The 21,610-nt window shown below is 35.8% G+C and overlaps 1 protein-coding gene across 2 annotated transcripts in view; it reads right to left on the bottom strand.

Moving 5' to 3' along the window:
* LOC106871048 (hemicentin-1) overlaps nucleotides 1–21,610 on the bottom strand; it is a 354,534-nt gene that overhangs the window by 49,940 nt on the left and 282,984 nt on the right. For both annotated transcript variants that reach the window (XM_052965571.2, XM_014917317.3), the window contains exon 41: nucleotides 1,803–1,990. In XM_052965571.2, coding sequence (XP_052821531.2) covers nucleotides 1,803–1,990 — 188 coding nt within the window. The remainder of the gene's footprint in view (nucleotides 1–1,802; nucleotides 1,991–21,610) is intronic.

The raw sequence follows: 21,610 nt of genomic DNA, 5'->3' as shown, positions 1-21,610 counted from the left end.
CATGTTGGTGATAATCATGTATTTCAAAGCACTAATTCAAAGTTAAGATCATAACTTTTGAGTTCCTTAAAAGTTGCTGGTCCATTATCTCTATTGGTTGGTATTCATGGGAATGTAGTGCAGTCAATTCAAAGAATATAGTAGAATCTCAGAGTGATCAATAGGTAGTTAATTAATGCTTTATGTCTGCCTTATATTATAATGAGTGACTGGGACATGAAGATTATTGCTTAGACAGCGCACTAAAGCTAATAAGGCAAGTTTTTGCGTTTTCTTTTAGCTTATGATCCTTTACAGAGCCTCCAAGACAGGTGGGAGAAGAGAGAGGGAAGGAGGCATCCTTAAACCAGAGATCTCTCCTTGATGCTTGCAACAGGGTGGATTCTATTAAAGGTACCCAAGGTAACCAGTTTAATGCTCCCACCTTTTTTCTGACATCATCATCATCCTTATTTTTATGTCCACTTTTCCATGCTTGCATTAGTCAGATGGAATTTGTTGAGGGAGATACTGAATGGTTAAATGCCCTTCCTGTCACCAGCTCTCACTGTTTTCTAGTAGCATCATATTTTCCCATAACCAGACTTTTTTTCATGGAAGACCGACGATATCACTTGTAGGATGATGATACTCATTTTACAACCATCACGTGATGTCTAGACAAAGGTACACACAAAAAAATTCACATCCATACACATCACACCCATGCACACATACATACACAAATACACATGTATCTATAGAACGGGCAGCCTTCTTTCAGTTTCCATCTACCAAATTTACTTACAAGGCTTTAGTCAACACAGGGCTATAGTTGAAAACACTTGCCCAAGATGCTACACAGTGGAACTGAACCCATGACTGCATGGTTGGGAAGCAAGCTCCTTAACCCCATTGCCATGCCTAAGGAGATAGATGTTAAAACTGAGTGATGGATTAAGTTACCACACAGGAAGGCCATAACAAGATTTGAACTTAGATGCTGTTCTTCCAGTATCACCAATCCCTTATACTAGATTGGTACTTTTTTATCAACCCTTTTTTATTGAGGCTCTTCCATAAAAATGATAAGTAAAGTTGATCTGATTAATTCAAAGCTAGAATTAGAGGTAACATTTATGGTAGTTTCTTACGTTTTATAAAGTCATTACTTGGTTCCGAGTGAATCCTGAATGAGCAGACCTTCAATCAAAGGTTTATAGCTATGTCAGGAATTACAGAAATGATCATCCCTTGTTTTTAGGGACATGTAAGAATAATGTAATTTAATGAACATTGATGTTATATAATATTGTATGATGTGATTTAAGTGAGGTGTAGTTGTGTGGTTGCTATTTCTTGCAGGCCAAGTAACTATAGAGGGGCTTCTCTGTTGATTTGATGAAGCTAAACTATATGGTAGTGAGTTAACTAGAACTAAGTAAGGTTGCTTCACTAACTCAGTGACTTAAGATTTTGTTATCAAGAAATATATTAACAAGAAACTTATGGAACTTTTCTGTCACATATCAAAATAAATATTAAATCATTATAACTACCACCACTGCCACCATCACAACCACCATTCTTTTTATGTTTACTTTTTCCTTGCTGGGGTTGGTTGAATGAGATTTGTTGAGGCAGTATTCTATGGCTAAATGCTTTTTCTGATACCGAATAAGATACTTTGCTCCATTGGTCTTCACACACAAAGCCACCAAACTGTGGGACATAGGAAAATATCACTGCTGCCCAAATGGTGTCAATGTGAGTACACATGAAGATTAGTAACAAATGTAAAGAGACAAAGCCCCACTACTCACAGTTGTATTTGAGATAATAAGGGTTCCATTTCCAAATTCCTGTATTCGGTGGCTCAGTTCTATAGGCTGGCTGTTTTTCATCCAAAGAATTCTTGGTGGAGGATCACCATCAACTGTACAAGACAGTATCACATCCCTTGCTTCTGAAATTACCTGACTTTCAGGAGGAAATAAAATTTGTGGAGGCACTAAAAGAAATATGAAGAATGGGCAACATTTTAAGAAAAAAATTCATATATAATTAGTTAATAAAATTAATGTCAAATTACTTAAATAATTATGTTGTTTCAGTATTTTGTATTGTGTTACATAAATAGCTAGATGATTTTTTTCTTTTTGCAGTGTGCTGAATTCTCTTTTGTTCATTTGATCATAAATACATCGAATAAATAAATTGAATATATTGGTAAATTCTTTGTCAACTTTCCTAAAACATTGGGAAATGTACTTGAAATAGGTATAAAGTTCTGAGTAATGGCAATCGATTCCAACTATGGAATAAGAGACTGAATTTCAACATGAATTCAAGTACCAAGAATTAAGTACCATGAATTAAATCAAGTACCATGAATTCAAGTACCAAGAAGTAATTTATTCCTGATGTAAATGCAAAGAAAAATAATCTATCCCTCCATTTAATATCCCCCACCCATGGTCCTTGCTACCACAAGGACCAACCGTTGTTGTGATGTGGTGGCTTTTGTACTTCAAAGATCTTGAGAGCCATGCCAACAGAACACAAGCTCCTAATAGGGCCGCCCATGCTGGACAGGTCAAAGGATAGAGGCCAGGTTAATATAGACCACCTCCTCCCACAGGTAAAAATAGGTTAGTGTAGGGTTAACACCCTGACATAGAAAAATGAAAAGTTACAAAAGTATTGATGGCAATTCAAAACTAACAAGAATTGAAGAAGCAGGGATCCAACTGGGGAGAAGTAGAAACGACAGTCCAGAATCAAGAATAGTAGAGAGAAGTTCTCAATGGCCCTTTGCATCACAGGGTGCAAAGGGCCATTGGAAAGGAAGGAAGTACATGGTCCTTGGGTGCTTTTAGTGGAGAGAGTATACATTTGGACCAGATCTTCTGTTTGAGAATACCTTCCTCCCACCAATCAGGGATCCTGAAAAAGGTCATGTGCATTACCTTTCTCTCCTGATTAAAAGATTAAAAATTAAAAAAAGATAAATAAATGTGCACCCAACTTCTTTGAGTTCATTTTTAAAATTCACATTTCTAAGATTACCTTGAGTGAATTTTAAAATTTTGTTATGGATTAGTTATAGGAGGAATAAAAAACAAACAGTACCCATGACCTTTAAATGACATCAGCGATTGGTAGAACAAAAGAAAAGAAGAAACTACAACTTTGGCATTGCTGCAGTTGAAGCAGCATGTCAATAGATATTAAATTACTTTCTGTGCAGAGACATAATCTGAATGCTCACAACAGAAAGATTTCCACTACACAAAATATATTTAGAGCTTTCTCACTGCAGTATGTAAACTACCGTGAGAAATGATATTGTCAAGAAATAATATTAGCACGAATAATGTTCCAAGAATAAGTTCAGCAGAGCAAAGTTCTTTGTGGGTTCATATTTCAATACATCATCATCATCATCATTTAACGTCTGATTTCTATGCTGGCATGGGTTGAACAGTTTGACTGGAGCTGGCAAGGCAGAAGACTGTATCAGGCTTCACTGCCAATTTTAGCATGATTTTTACAGCTGGATGCCCTTCCTAACATCAACCACCCTGCAGAGTGAACTGAGTGCTTTTATGTTGTACCAGCACAGACAAGGTCAGTTTTGGCAAGGTTTTTACATCTGGATGCTTTTACAAATGCTAACCACTTTACAGTGTGGACTGAATGCTTTTTATGTGGCACCATCAACACATCCATTATTATTTTTTATTTTTGATGTATACAGTTGTCATCGTCACCATTATCATCATCATCCTTATCATCACTATCTTAAATTCCACTTGCTATATTTGCAGGAGTCAAATGGAGTTTATTGAGACAGATTTTCTATAGCTGGATGCCTTTCCTATCACCAACCCTCATTTGTTTCCAAACATGGTGATATTTTCCTATAGCAGAACGTTTTTACAGAAGATTAGAAACAAACAACACTGATTGTATGACTATGACACTTGTTTAAGATTATTGCATGCAACTACTGCATGATGTCAAAGGAAGGAGATGCAAACACATGCACACCCACGTCCTTCTATTTCTCTCTTTCTCTCCCTGTATATATATATATATATATATATATATATATATATATATATATATATATATATCATCATCGATTAACGTCTGTTTTTCATGCTGGCATGGGTTGGACGGTTTGACTGAGGTCTGGAGAGCCAGCGGCTGCACCAGACTCCAATCTAGTCTGGTAGAGTTTCTATAGCTGGAAGCCCTTCCTAATGCCAACCACTCCGAGTGTGTAGTGGGTGCTTTTTACGTGCCACTGGCACAGGAGCCAGTCAGGTGTACCTGGCAACGATCACGTTCAAATGGTGCTTTTTACATGCCACCAGCACAGGAACCAGTCAGGGGGTACTGGCATCGGTCACGATCAGTTGGTGCTTTTTATGTGCCACTGGTACAGGAGCCAGTATGGTGGGCTTGACAGCAAACACGTTCAGATGATACTTTCATGCATTACACAATCATCAGGTTTATGTAATAATAGTGATTAATATATATATATATATCACTACTATTACATAAACCTGATGATTGTGTAATGCATGAAAGTACTAGTTTTATCACAATAAATATCTAATATTCTATTATTATAATAATGTAAAATTGTAAAAATTGTAAGTAATGAAATGTGAAAATCAGACTAGGATGGAATTTCATTGATTAATATATTCTTCTATACACAATCATACAAACCTGTATATATATATATATATATATATATATATATATGACAGGCTTCTTTCAGTTTCTGTCTATCAAATTTATTCACAAAGCTTTGGTTGGCCTGGGGCTAAAGTAGAAGATACTTGCCAAAGGTCCCATGCAATGGGACTGAACTTCAAATCACATGGTTCTGAAGCAAGTTTCTTAATTGTGCACCCATGCCAGTACCTCTGATAAAGAAATGTGTATTAAACTGAGACCATGTCTTAAGATCATTTGCCATGTTGCTTTTCTTTTTCAAAGCTTCTGAGTGGATTTGGTAAATAGAAACTGAAAGAGACCCATTGTGTGTGTGTGTGTATGTGACTGTGCAAGTGTGTGAGTGTACATGTGTGTGGGTGTGTGTTGTCTTGTCTCAACATGGTATGATAGTTGTAAATGGATGTCACTGTCAAACAAACAGTGTCATTTATTTTCAATATTTTGGGGAAAATATCTGGCTACAGGGAAATATTACCTTTCTTGCAAACAAGTAGGCAATAGAAAGGGCATCTGGCTGTAGGAAATCTGCCTCATTAAACTCTAGCAGACCCATGCAAGCATGGAAAAGTGGACATTAAAATGATGATAGGGATGAAGGGGATGAAGATGGTGACGATGATACATTAAATATGTCTTGACATAAATATTTTAGAATACACAGATACATATATTAAGATTGTTTTATGATTAAAGCAACTGTATGAATGTGTTAATGTTCCTTTTTATATGTAAGTAGGCATTCTTTTATTCTTTTACTTGATTCAGTCATTTGACTGTGGTGCGGCCATGCTGGAACACCACTTCTAGTCGAACAACTCAACCCCAGGACTTATTCTTTGTAAGCCTAGTACTTATTGTATTTGTCCCTTTTGCCAAACTGCTAAGTTATGGGGACGTAAGCACACCAGAATCGGTTGTCAAGCAATGGTGGGGAGACACACAAACGTACACACACACACACACATATATATACATATATATGTGCTTCTTTCAGTTTCTGTCTACCAAATCCACTCACAACGCTTTGGTTGCCCTGAGGCTATTGGAAAAGACACTTACCCAAGGTGCCATGCAGTGGGACTGAACCTGGAACCATGTAGTTGGTAGGCAAGCTACTTACCACACAGCCACTCCTGCACCTCCAGGTATGTATATGTCTTGAATATTAAATATTAATCTTTAATATTGGCAGTGAGCTGGCAGGATCATTAACACACCGGGCAAAATGCACAGCAGCATTTCCTCTATTTTTATGTTCTGAGTTCAAATTCTGCCGAGGTTGACATTACCTTTCATTCTTTTCAGGTTGATAAAATAAATACCAGCTGAACACTGGGGGTCAGTGTAATTGACTTATCCCCTCCCCTGAAATTGCTAGCCTTGTGCCAACATTTGAAACCAATATTAAATATTAATATACTAAAACAGGATAAAGCTATTGGAACTTGATATATTGGAACAAGATAACATAATCCCATGGCAGTGACATTTATCAGAAACGAGTTCAGAATAAATGGATCTGCAATATAAATTCTTCTGAGATTATCTTGGCCTTTAAAGATCAGTATATGAGGTACTAATGTCAAAGATGAAATAATTATTGAGTGTGTGTTGAGTTTGAAATTGCTCTGAATATTGAGATGGATACCAAACTCTCAGTTCAGAAAGATGTTTCAGACATTTAGAGAGAATATCACAAAATAGATAAGACATGCTACATTTTAGTTAGTTAGAAAATCAAATTTAGATTTTTGTTGTTGTTGTTGCTATTGCTGATGCTGTTGTTGTTGTTGTTGTTTAGTACCACCAGTGCAGCCTGGCTGAGATGACTTATGATCAAAACCTTCCAGTCATAACCATCCAACCTTGTCATATTAGCAGTATGTTTATAGCTGCATTATCTGATGCGTCTTTTCCTCATTTAAGATAATTAGGTACAATCTGAGGGAAATAAGGCTAATATTTCTGGCAGATTGAGTGACCATGTAGAGGCAGCTTTGTTTGAGTGGATCTAGTTTGTTGTGTTTAAATTTCTAAAAAAATGGGTAGTACTCAAAAATGATATAAATAACTATGACATGGGATGAAGTGCTGAAGAACAACCTCAAGAAATTGAACCCTTGAGGTGAGATGACAAAAGACCAAGACACCTGGCGCCTGGCCATACTCATGAAGACCCGTACTTCGCAAGAGAAGTGTTAAGACTAATCCTGCTGGTGGTGTAAAGCATTTGTGGTGATTCCATGTAAAAGCGCCCATACGGTGCCATATAAAAGTGCTCATGCAGTGCCATGTAAAAAGCCCCTGTGTGGTGCCAATTAAAGCACCTGTGCTGGTGCCAATTAAAGCACCCAGCACACTCTGTAAAGTGGTTGGAATTACGAAAGGCATCTAGTTGTAGAAACCATGTCAAATCAGACTGGAGTCTGGTGCAGCTCCCTAGGTTTGGTCAGACTGTCCAACCCATATCAGCATGGACAATGGACGTTAAATGATGACGACGACGACGACGATGATGGTGAGGAGGAGTAGGATAAATATTCCTTTAAGTTATCTTGATGTGTTAAAACAAAATTTGTGATATAAATGTTTTCATATTATCAGAGGTTTGCAAAATAAATAAATAAATAAATAAAATGCTTATATCAAATAAAGAACGATATTCTCAAAAATTGATGCACACCATAATGATGATGATGATGATGACAATGGTAATACTGGTTGTAATAATGCTGAAAGACATAAAATTGTCAACAACTGCTTTGTTTATTTATGTAAAAATGGTATCACAAATGGTAAGGAAATAATATTCTATTACTTAATATCTGAATATAAGTTAAAATATTATTCTATTCTAATATTCTAATAATATTTAGGTGTGGCTGTGTGGATACAGGGTACACCTCATTACCAAATGGTTTTTGGTTCTATCCTACTCTGTGGTACCTTGGTGAAGTCTTTTGTTTGTACATACATACATACATACATAAGTACATGTGTGTGTGTGTGTGTGCATGTGTATATGCATGTGTATAAAGGTAGGTGCATGAGTGTGTGTGTGTGTGTGTGTGTGTATACGTGTGTGAATGTTTACATTCTGCATGTCTTCGCATGACTCTGAACAAAATGGTGTTATATTATTTACATTCTCTGTAAACAATATGTTCTGTGGTTCTGTGCTTTTAACTTGTGAAGATCAGTGGAATAGAAAAAAATCCCTTACTAGCAAAACAGATAAGGTTTGGGGACAGGAAGAGCATCCAGCTATAAAATACTGCTGCAATGAGTCTTCATCCAGTCCAATTAGCATGGGGAAATGGACGTAAAAAAGAAACAAATGAATAATATATTCTTTTATCATTTTATTTGTTTCAGTCATTTGACTGTGGCCATGCTGGAACACAGCCTTCAGTCGAACAAACCGACTCCAGGACTTATTCTTTGTAAGCCTAGTACTTATTCTATAGGTCTCTCTTTTGCCAAACCACTAAGTTATGGGGACGTAAACACACTGGCATCAGTTGTCAAGCGATGGTGGGAGGGACAAACACAGATGCACAAATACACACACATACACAAACCCACCCATACACACACATACAACAGGCTTCTTTCAGTTTCTGTCTTGTAAAAGACACTTGTCCAAGGTGCCATGCAGTGGGGACTGAACCTGGAACCATGTGGTTGGTAAGCAAACTACTTACCACACAGTCACTCCTGCACCTATATATCAAATATTTCAATAAAGGAGTGGCTGTGTGGTAAGTAGCTTGCTTACCAACCACATGGTTCCAGGTTCAGTCCCACTGCATAGTACCTTGGCCAAGTGTCTTCTACTATAGCCTCGGGTCGATCAAAGCCTTGTGAGTGGATTTGCTAGACGGAAACTGAAAGAAGCCCATTGTATATATGTATATATATGTGTGTATGTGTATGTTTGTGTGTCTGTGTTTCCCCTCCCCCCACCACCACCAACATTGCTTGACATGTGATGCTGGTGTGTTTATGTCCCCATAACTTAGCAGTTTGGCAAAAAAGACTGATAGAATAAGTACTAGGCTTACAAAGACTAAGTCCTGGGGTCGATTTGCTTGACTAAAAGGTGGTGCTCTGGCATGGCCGCAGTCGAATGACTGAATCAAGTAAGAGAAAAAAAAAAATTTACTGTGTAAAAGAGAAACACTTAAAATTTCTTTTGAAGACTGAGATTGTTTAAAAAGACATAATGGCCACTGAAAAGAACCATGGTACATCTTTTCCCACATGTATGCTGTTAACTAATACTGGGTAAAGTTCTGGGACTTAGCTGAAAGAGATCACTCAATCAAAACAGAATCAAAGTGGTGATATTTTTGTTGGTGTGAAGCAGTGTTTTAGAGTATGAAATTATTGGCAGACAATGTTAGCTAAATAATTTTGAAAAGAATTCAAGCAAAAACACAAGCTCAGTTGTTTTGTAGGTTTTTAACAAAACTTCTGATATATTTTAGAAAATACTGATAAAAATAAAAATAAAAATAAAAAAAGAGACAATTACAATTACAGTTGTTTAGTTTGAAAATAATGCAAAATTGTGGAAAATCATTGGAAACAAGATGAAAGATTTAATGTTGAAGAATATTTAAAAATAACATTGTTGATTTAAGCAACGTTTCAAAGGTAAGTTAATGTAGTAATATAGTGGAGATTTCTAGGAGTAAACAAAACTGTATTTATAAACATTACACAAATATTTTGCATCTAGGGAGGGTTATTATGACAATAATAAATGCATGCACTAGTTCCATTGCACTTTTTTTATATGTTAACTATTTAACCAATTGACTAATGAATTGCTTGATTAATTATTTGCTCAATCAATCAAGTATATCAAAGTTTTTTAGTGCCATTCATGACCTCATCAAAGGCATACCTTCTCTATTCCATCTCTGTCATAAATGAGGTTGTGAATGCCGACAAAAGGACTTTGACAAACTAAACTGATTGATTAATTGACTGAATGATTAATCAAGCAATTGATTAGTTAATTGGATAAACAGTTAACTAATTGACAAATAAGAAAATAAAGAAGTGCAATGGAATCAGTAACTGTGTTTATTATTGGCATAATGACCCTCCCAAGGCACAACAAAATATATCCCAACACACGAGTTCAGATGAAGAATCTTGAAAACCAAATACAAAAACAAAATTACATAAATCTCCTTTGTAAAAGAAGTTATGTTGTTTAGCTTCGTTTATGGAAACAGATCTTGTTGTAATCCTCTAGATAAACTAATTTTATTTTCTCATCAAGTATTTAAAAGCATTTATCTTATCATTTGGAGTAGTACTTGTCAGGCAAATGACTTGGTCTGAGACTGTATGCTGAAACTGAAGAAATTACAGAGTGGAGGAGCCATTCTAAACATCTAAAAACACACAAAACTTGTTAAATTCACTTTTTATTCATTTCTTGAGGTATCAAAATATTCGTTGTATCACTGATACCTGGTCCCTAATACAATTCCACTGCAATTGGTTAAAATAGTTCTTCCAGAATGTAAGTGATATCTTATTATACTCCCCACAGAAACTGCTGCAATTTTACAAAAGGAAAAGGAAAAAAAAGTAAGAAAAAGGAAATGTACAGTAATTTAGTACCGAACAAAAAGAGTTAGAGTGTAATGTCCAGAGCTTATTTCTGGATTTTTCCATGATATTGATAATGGTTTCAAATTTCTGTACAAGGCCAGCAAGTTTGGGAGAGGTGCTAGTTGATTACATTGACCCTGGTTCTCCACTGGTACTTATTTAATCAACCTCAAAAGGATGGAAGGCAAAATTAACCTCAGTGAAATTTGAACTCAGAAAGCAAAGATAGACAAAATGCTACTAAGCATTCTGCCCGGTATGCTAACAATTCCGCTAGCTCACTGTCTTCCTTGATCTTAATAATAGCAATGCAGCAAACAATACTTTAATATGTTTGCAGTTTGGCAGACTCCATTATATTTTTGATTCTCTTCACCTCCCTTCCTGCTTCTTTTTCTATTTAGTAAGCATTCTTTATTATCTCCTAGTTGTCTTCCCTTCTTCTGATTTCCATACCCACCGCTCTTCTCCTAATTTATCAAATTTGCTAACCTTCCTGTTGACTATCTCCCCAATTTGACTGCCCTCCTCCTACCAACACATGTTTCACATTGCCACTTCCTACATCTTTATTCTTCACTAGTTTCTCTCCTCTCTTTCCTTCATTCTACCTCATTCTCTCCCTCTCACTTTCTCTTACTACTCCCAATCTATTCTTTGAGTATTATCAGAAAATATTTCTTCAATGAAAGTTACTGCCTGAAATTTTAGACTTTTCCTCTTCTTCATACCAAACCAATTTTTTCCACTTTTCAACAATAAACAAAAGAGTACCTTCATTGTTTACAAATCCAGGGAACTCAACATATATACACTACTGCAGCCTGAACTCTACTCTACCTCAACCTAGGTAGGAAGAAACTGAAAAAACTAAATGCATTGTTACTGTATCTGATTGCATATAAAATGCACTTCGTTTTTTTAAAAAAATGTGTCTCAAAAAACCACCTTGAGTCGTATATTTGAAACTGGGCTCCTGTAAACTTTAATGTACTAATTGTTTCCTCCAAATATGCACTACTGAAATTGTGGTACATCTTTTACCCCATCAAATCTGGTATTTCCCATAGCTCTGGTACATATGTGAAAATACACCAACCAGTTAATCGTGAAAGTAAATGTAGTCTCCTTCATGATGCTGAAAAATCAGGAGGACTTAACCTCAGTCATTGGAATCCAGCACTGGATTAACCATTAAGCAAAATAAGCACGTGCTTAAGGCAGCAAGGGAAGTGGAGTGGGGTGGCATCACAGATATAGTAAATGGTTTACAGCACAAAAGAAATTACTTTAAACTTGCTAAAATAATATTGGGGATACCTTATCTCTACTAAGTATAGAAGTAGATGTGTTACTTAAGATTAATTTTGAGGATCTGATCAAAGACTTCGCTATTAAAGAAAATAGGTGAAAACTTTTTGAATATAAATAAAGTGGAAATATACAAAAATAAACATTATTTTCTGTTTTACTATCAGTTTTGTTTCATTTTAAAAAACAAAAATTCATTTTTATGGTTTATTATTTTGAATTACATATATATATAGGGGTACCAAAATCTTTTAAGTGCTTAGAGCTTCTGTGGATCTTAATCCAACCCTGTTAGAATCCACAAAGAGGAGAAGTTTGCTTCTTTTGTAAATACAATTTCTGTTTCTTTTATAAATACAGTTGCCTTAGGGATATCTCGTCCAGCATTTACACTGCTTTATATACAGAAGCCTTTTATCAATACATGACAATACAATAGTATTGATTAAGACAACAGCCATGCACAATATAAACTTTTGGCCTGAATATTTTTTTTTTAGCATTGCCAGAACTTAAACTTTTGTAAACAAAGCTGAAGATCAAACTAAATCCATATAATCTTCATTGGAAATATAAATATATTTTGTAGAGAAGATAGCAAATGAATTAATTCAAAAGTATGCTTTTTGATACTAACCTGCCAGAGACTGACCCTTGTTCTATGATACAAATTCCTGTTTTAAAATCATCTAAATTCTTTGTTGATTTAAGTTCTTAGTACCAGTTTAATAATGACAGTTTTATTTTACTAAATTCTTCCTTATTTTCAAAACTTATTGATATCAACAGGGGTATAGTAACATCATCATCATCATCATCATCATCGTTTAACGTCCGCTTTCCATGCTAGCATGGGTTGGACGATTTGACTGAGGACTGGTGAAACCGGATGGCAACACCAGGCTCCAGTCTGATTTGGCAGAGTTTCTACAGCTGGATGCCCTTCCTAACGCCAACCACTCAGAGAGTGTAGTGGGTGCTTTTACGTGTCACCCGCACGAAAACGGCCACGCTCGAAATGGTGTCTTTTATGTGTGCCACCCGCACAAGCCAGTCCAGGGGCACTGGCAACGATCTCGCTCGAAAATCCTACAGGAGCCAGTCAGGCGGTACTGGCAACGGCCACGCTCAAAATGGTGCATCTCATGTGCCACCCGCATAAGAACCAGTCCAAGGGCACTGGCAACGATCTTACTTGGCTTGCCGGGTCTTCTCACGCACAGCCCATTTCCAAAGGTCTCGGTCCGTAGTCATCGCCTCGGTGAGGCCCAATGTACGAAGGTCTTGCCTCACCACCTCAGCCCAGGTCTTCCTGGGCCTACCTCTTCCACGGGTTCCCTCAACTGTTAGGGTGTGGCACTTTTTCACGCAGCTATCCTCCTCCATTCTCACCACATGTCCATACCAGCGCAATCGTCTCTCTTGCACGCCACAACTGATGCTTCTAATGTTCAGCTTTTCTCTCAAGATACTTACACTCTGACGGGTATTCACATTGACATTACACATCCAACGGAGCATACTGGCTTCATTCCTTGCGAGCTTACGTATGTCCTCAGCAGTTACAGCCCATGTTTCACTGCCATGTAGCATGGTTGTTCGTACGCATGCGTCATACAGTCTGCCTTTTACTCTGAGTGAGAGTCCCTTTGTCGCCAGCAGGGGTAAGAGCTCTCTAAACTTTGCCCAGGCTATTCTTATTCTAGCAGCTACACTTTCAGCGCACCCACCCCCACTACTAACTTGGTCGCCCAGATAGCGGAAGCTATCGACTACCTCTAGTTTTTCACCCTGGAATGAGATAGAAGTTGTTTCCTGTTTGTTTGCAGTCTTTATTGCACCTGAACATCTGCCACAAACAAAAACTAACTTGCTAGTTAACCTGCCTTTGATGTTGCTGCACCTCTTATGTGTCCATAGCTTGCACCGGGTACATCTTATAGAGTTACTACCTACTCCTTTTCTACATACTGAGCAGGGCCATCTACCTGAAGGGGTTTGTGTTTTATCTACCTTCCTACTTATTAGGATTTTGGTTTTAGCTAGGTTGACTCTAAGGCCCTTCAATTCTAGACCTTGCTTCCACACCTGACAAAAGTGTTAAAATATCATTTGTTTGTTAAGCCAACTCAGTGTATTTTGCAAAGTAGCACCAAATGGTAACATGATTTTCTGTATGGGTCTAAAATTACCATTATGTAACTTAGGAATGTTGAAATGTGAAAGAATATCAAAAATTATTTTAATTGCTTCCATTTTCACCACATCAGGAGAATAAAATACTGCCAATTTTCTTAAGGGCTACAAAGATATTAACAGAAATTACTGTTTGTGATGACATATAAGACAATCTTTTTTTCATAAAAATGTCTCAAAAATTATCTTGGTGATATATATGAAGCTGGGCTTTCCTTAAGCTTTAACGCACTAAATAACATTTTACCCCTAAATATGCTCTGTTGAAATTTAGTTATTTCTAATATACCTGTAAGTCTTTTATACCATCAAGTATGGTAGTAACCATACAAACATTAGATCTTGGTATAATGATTCTTGTAATTTTACCTAAATCAATATTGCCTTTTATCTTTTCATCATTGTTTTTGCTTATTAACATGGCTTGCTGAGCTTCAATAAACTAAATAAAATAATCTTCATCAGATGACGAACCTACTGCACTCTGTAAAGTGGTTGATGTTAGGAAGGACATCTAGTTGCAGAACCCAAGCCCCAAAATTAAAACTATGACTGAGATGTTGTCCTCCAAACTTCTCAGGAGAACAGCTATGACCCTCCCAACTCACGCTAGCTTGAAAAATGAGTGTAAAATGAGTGTGAAATGATGATGATGATGGTGGTGATGGTGATGATGATGGTGATGGTGGTGGTGATGGTGTGTGTGTGTGTGTGTGTGTGTGTGCGTGTGTGCGTGTGTAAATGTGTATATAAATCATCAAGAAAAGATTTAGTTTTGGATTTGTGCCAGGAAAGGATACCACTGATGCTCTCATCCAGGTGAGATAATTACAAGACAAATTCTTAGTTAGGAGCAGACCTTTATATCTAGCAGTCCGTTATATTAATCCCCATGTGAGTACGTGGAGTGAATAAAGTCATAACATAAACAATTAAATATAAGAAATAATAATTTCTTAAAGTATGTGTTAATCCCCATGTACCCAGACTTTGTGGACACCCTATATATATATATATATATATATATATATATATATATATATATATATATATATAAATGAATGAGCTAAGGTAAATATCTGAGGGTAGCAAGTAGTACATAAACAAATGATGGCATATTAAATATCATACAATATAAGTTCTTGATTTACTGAAATTGTCTATGCTTCCTAAGATGATAGAACAATTGCTAAGTGGTAATGAGGACCAACTCTAGATTAGAAGGGGAGATAATCTGAAGAATCAATCATCCAAAACTGACATGCCCCAAAAGAAAAGATAGTCTAATTGTCTAAGTGAAGGCATCTTCAGTACAGCAGTTGTTCAATTGTTTCACCTAACTCCAGCTGAATGGGAGACTTAGACAAACATAAAATAAAGAGTAGAACACATTTATGGCCTAGAAAGTATATATATAAAGTAAAATATTATATATATATATATGTAATGAGGTTGGCTTTAGTGGGTTTCTTGGTGCAGTTTGTATGGAAGATGCTGATATATCTGAGAATGGCAGGAAAGTATAGGAAGACAGTTGCTCATTGGTTTGGCTGTGGGAGTCAGCAGAAAGAGCATCTTGCTGACTTTGAAACAAGTGGGAACTGAGCCACACCTGTTCCAAGCATGTGTATATATATATTATATTGTTTGTAATATTAAAATATATCCCTAATATTTAGTCTTGTAATTATGGAATTATATTTTACATTTTTGGGTATAATTCAAAATTTCCAGCTCTGTTAACAAGATTTCAAAATAATTGGACTATTTCAGAAAAGTCATTTACAACTCAAAAATTGTGTTTTATGGCATGGCGCGCTGTATGTAGAATTATTTTATGTCCATAGTATTTAATTATGTAAGACAGCATATTCATAGCCACAACACTCTTCTTACAAGAAGACAATATTCCACAATTCATTTGCAATACCAGTTCTGATTCCAACATTTGGAACACTTGACTTTCTGTAGAGGAAATTCACTCCATAAACACTAAAACCTGCAAGAGCTTGACATCAACTGGAAACTTCCATAGATACAGTGATATAGACAGGATTCACCAAAGAAGAGATGAAGGAAGTAAAAGCTTGAGATCAGTGCAAATAGCCCTCAAATGTCATATAGTATCTCTCAGACAGGATCTGCTAAACAATAGCAGGAAAAATAAATGCATAAACTTAGAGCTGAAAAGTGAAGAGAACATCTTACATGTTGGTAGTGAGCTCCTCAGGAAGTACTCTCTTCCTGACAACCCCCCATACAACCCCCAAACAGCTGGATTAAAATACATAAAAAAAGACCTGAATATGAAGCATTCAGCCTATCAAAAAAAAAAAAAAAGAAAGAAAAGATTATGCATGGGTATGTTTCCCAAAAATTTGAAGATGGCTCTAATATTGATATGAAGTAAAGCTTTTTCTTGAACTTGTAACTGTTACATCACATCACATTTTGAAGGTTGTGCATTTGCAATCCAAGGCCAAGAGATTGTTACAAAGTACCTTATTAGCAAAGAAGACAGTGAAACCCTTGGAGTCTAAAGACGCAACTGAAAATATCATTTATGTCACGTGTCTGTGGAAGACATCACAAGTGATTAGCAGCTGCACAAAATGTCATCAAGGTACTAATTACTTTCCAATGTGATATAACATTGTCACGAAAACAATATGCAATGCCAGCCCAAAAATGACCGACCTGCAATAACCCCACTGTTATATGAATATTGGCACAAAGAATATTGATGGAATGTTCCCATCAAAACTTCTACCAACTGCAAACATAACAGGCCAGATATTGTTGTATGAGACAAACAAGAAAAAGTATGTACCATCATAGAGGTCAGCTGCCACGCTGATGTGAATATCTATTCAAAAATCAAAGAGAAAGAGGATAACTATGGACAACTACTTTGAAACTTCCTGCTTCTATATTTAGATTATAAATTCACATTTATACTAATAATGACTAGAGCACTTGGTTTTGTTAAAATATGCTAGAGTGGCAATCTGGAAAAACAAGGGTTTTTAGAAGAAATCAGCCAAATACAATCTGTAAACAGTACAGTAAAGTTCAAAATGTGACATTGTTTTTGTTATCAGGATTCTGATGATGGAGCTTTGTGTCATTATTAGAAACTAGCACCTTCTTTACAGATACTTCAAATAATTAAAAATAGAAAAGAACATAATACATACATATAAACTATGAGTTTGTAGATGCTATTTTGAATGATGAAGATGGTAACGCTTAGAGCAATGTGTTCTCCTGAGACTACTTCTAAGGTCACCAAAATATAGGCAGATCCAACCTCAGTTGTACCAAGTAGCTCTCTTACTGAGAATGTTTGCCAGGCTGGATGATAGCCTGGAGTCTTTCTCTTGATTACATTGTCATTGCAAGCAGTGTTTCACAAGTTCTACTGTAGTCAATACTGTAGAACTTAATTCTTTACAGAGAAAGATTTTCAGAAGAATTTAAGATAGACTGTGCTTCTAGTAAATTTTGTACAGTTTGTGTGGTTGAGTATTCCACAGATACATGTACTCTTTATGTGATACTCAGGCAGAATCAGTACGATATAGCTGGACCTTTAAATGTAAAGTAAAATCCATTGAATGGGCTTCAATGAAGTTTGTCAACCCAACTATATTCACAAGACTTGGTTTAATCAAAGTATATTATAAAAGATATATCCTCAAGATGGCATATAATGGAGTCAAACTCAGGTTCTCATGATTGGGAAGCAAAAATTCTGTTCTACACTTATCTTTACACACACACACACACACAAATGTATTTACATCAGCATCATCATCATCATTATTGTCAATTAATGTCTGTCTTCAATACTGAAATGAGTTGGATGCTTCAATAAGACCTGACTACCCAAAGGACTGTGTTGGTCTCCAGTGACTGCTTTGTCAAGATTTCTATGGCTGGATACCATTTCCAATGCCAGCCACTTTACTTTTTATGTGGCTACAGCATGAGTAGAGTCACCAAGTAACTCACAAGACAAGACAAGGCCCTTCACAGAGTTGGGGCAGAGTGTTGAGGGAGGTGGAATTGTGCCAGGTGTTGAGGATTAACTAGGAAAGAAGGACAGGAACAGGTGTTTTACTGTAGAGGAGATACAGGCAAGACATATATGAATAACTTAAAAATTGAGAACACTTAGCTTCATGATTCAAAACTATGAGAGATAGCTTTTGAAATATCTCTCAGTGAAGCATCATATGGTTGTAAGACAAACATATAATAAAAATATTATCAGGAAAAAGAAGTAAATGGTAACTAAAAAGATTGATGCAAATGAACTGATGACTCATGAGAATATGGAAGAAATCTAAAAGCATAGAAAAAAGTAAAATAATATAAAATTAAAGTATATCCTACCTGATATTGTTATCCTAGAAAATATATTGTTCTGATGGTAAATTAGTTCTCTACTTGAAGTTGATGTTGTCAGATAAATACAATGTAAAGATGGGTCATGTATGTAAATTCTACAATTCTGGTTCAAGCTTATACTAATAACTATTGGAGTAATAACAGGTTGAATAGCAGCTTGTCTCAATGTTTACTTGGTAAACTGTGCTTTGAGAGCACAAGTGTAAGACTTTCAAATCAGTGTCAGTTAAAAAAAAACAACTTTTTTTAAAATTCAAAGTACGAATGGTTATAGAATGTGTTCTAGAACACAGAATATTTCTGCCCTTTCTCTTTCTCTCTGTTATGTTTGCTTTCTTTTTATAACCTTGTCACAACTGGGAAGTGACTCATTAAAACAAACAATATCAATTTAATTAGGAAATACATATATGAACATACAGACATACATGTGCAAACACACACATACACATAATCCTTTCTACTATTGGCACAAGGCCTGAAATTTGGGGGTGAGGTATAGTCAATTACATCGACCCTAGTACTCAACTGGTACTTATTTTATCAACCTTGAAATGATGAAAGGTGAAGTTGACATCGGCAGAATTTGAACTCAAAACGTTCAAATGGACAAAATGCTGTTCAGCATTTTGCCTGGCGTGCTAATGGTTCTGCCAGCTCGCCACCTTATACACATACATATAACAAGAATAAAAAGGGAAACAAGACAAATAAATCTATGGACTGAATTTGGAGCATTACTGATAACCTCATTGGTGCTGTACTGGTGTCACATAAAAAGTACCCAACACACTGTGTAAAGTAGTTGGCACTAGGAAGGGCATTTAGTCAAAGAAACTATGTCAAAGCAGACTGTGGAGCTTGCTGTAGTCCAGTGGTGTGCCAGCTTCTGATGAACTGTCTAACCCATGCTAGCATGGAAAATAGATGTGAAATGGTGATGGTAGTAGTGAAGTTGAAGGGTGATCTGTTTTGAATTCCACACAAAAAATTCTTAATTTATAGAAATTTTTAAGTTGTAGAAAGACATCAAAAACCTAGTGGCAATTGTTAGAAATTCACCAAGAGAAGGGGAGATAATTTCAAGAAATTAAGTATTAATTTCTCTTGTTGATTTACATGTTTAAGGAAAGGGCAGCCTGATTTTTGTTAGCAGGCAAGGGACAACTATGATCATGTTTCTGTCTATAAGACTTCATGAGCTTAGTATTATCTAATCAAGCATACAGATCAGTGGATAGATTTTTACATACAGAAAAAAAGTTATATACTATCCATATTCATGCTATTAGCCTATCTGAGTTATTTCCCTTAGCTTAATTTTAATTATGGTAATTATTCTGATCCAAAATAAATCAACTATTTACTAAAGACAGACAGGTTTTCAGACAAATAGATATATAGAGTGATCAATTCATAAAAAAAAATACAAATACTTACAAACACAAACATAGTCACATATTCTTGGAAATTTGTTATTTGAGGCTATTGATTGTATAACCTTTTAAAAAGTGTCCAAGACTGGTGAAAAGGAGGTGAGTGGAGTGTATCCTCAAGCTGAAAACCTGGCCTAAATGTTTACAGCAGATATTAAAGGAGTAGGTAACGATTAATGAGACATAGATTAAACCTTCCATTGAAGTAGGCTACGGTAGAATTGGAACCCCAAATTCTAACACCAATAGTGCAAAGTATCCTGCCTGACATTTCCGGTGACTCCACCAGATAAAAATCTGCCAATTTTTATCTCTCGACCCCAAAGGCAGAAGCTGGATTTATCTAATGTTTATTCACTTCCATTACTGGTTGCTATTCTGGCGAACTATATCTGCCAACATTATGAACTAACTGAGCCTCCAGAAACAGCTGTTGGACTTGTAACCTTCTTCCCATTATTTTTCTGTGTCATTGTACTCTGTGTAAGTTTGCTCTTTTAATATATAAACATCTATATATTTAAACTTGTCTGAAAATTTTCAGTCTTTACTTTCTCTCTATTTACATGTGTATTTATATATATTGTATATCAAAGCCAAGCAGTTATATTTGTTTATTTGTATCATTCTCTCTCTCTGTGTCATATATATATATATATATATATATATATATATATGATAATGATGTGTGTGTGTGTGTGGGGGGGCAAAAGTCACAATATGTGACTGCATATTGCAATCTGTAGGCATAATCTGGTGATGTCAGCTGTTGCATCAATTTCACTTTTATACTTTTTATGTATTTTACATATGTATATATATGTGTATTTATGCATATATATACAAGTATAGGTAGATGCATATGTGCTTAAGTAAATAGATGTATTCATAGCGCAGGCATGACTATGTGGTAAGTAGCTTGCTTACCAGCCACATGATTCTGGGTTCAGTCCCACTGAGTGGTACCTTGGATAAGTGTCTTCTGCTATAGCCTCAGACCAACCAAAACCTTGTGAGTGGATTTGGCAGACAGAAACTGAAAGGAGACTGTTGTATATATATATATATATATATGTATTTAAGTGTGTGTGTCTTTGTGTCTGTATTTGCCCCCTCCCACTATTGTTTGACAACTGATGTTATGTTTACATCCCCATAACTTAGCAGTTTGGCAAAAGAGACTGATAGAATAAGTACTAGAGTCAATTTCTTCGACTAAAAGACCCTTTAATGTGGTACTCTAGCATGACCGCAGTCAAATGACTGAAACAAGTAAAAAAATAAATATATTCATTCATTTCTTTTATATACCTGTTTTTCCAAGCTAACATGGGTTAGATAATGTATTATTGAGGCATTGTTTTACAGCTGGATGCTCTTCCTGTTGCTAACCCTTACCTGTTTTTCAAGTAATGGCTCCCTTATTACATATAACTTTGAAGGCACAAAGCTGATAGGTGATTTGTTGACAGAGAAAATAACAATATCATTTCTTGTAGCAAATGATATTTAGAGAAGTGCAAATGTAAACACAGAGACTCATGCATACACATATATATATATATAGGATTATATGATGAGCTTCTTTCAGTCTCTACCTACCAAATCCATTCACATTTGAAAATATAGGTATTGAAAGAAGTTACTACATATATCAATCTGTTAAAGAAAAAAATTACCTAAACATATTTATGACTTTTTTGTGCAGATTTTAAAAAATAGAGACACACATCACTCATATATATACATCAGATCAAATTCACACACAACAGAAAATTATGTTTCTAAAGCTAACTGTCTTACACAACTGGGGTTACTGAAGTGTGAAAACCCTAAAGGAATGCACTTTGACGTTTAAAAGTATCATTCAAAAGAAAAACAAC

The sequence above is a fragment of the Octopus bimaculoides genome, chromosome 2, assembly GCF_046866305.1.
Source record: "Octopus bimaculoides isolate indiv1 chromosome 2, ASM4686630v1, whole genome shotgun sequence".
Lineage (NCBI taxonomy): Eukaryota > Metazoa > Mollusca > Cephalopoda > Octopoda > Octopodidae > Octopus > Octopus bimaculoides.
Note: the sequence above shows the minus strand (reverse complement) of the source record. Positions and strands in the feature narration are given on the sequence as shown.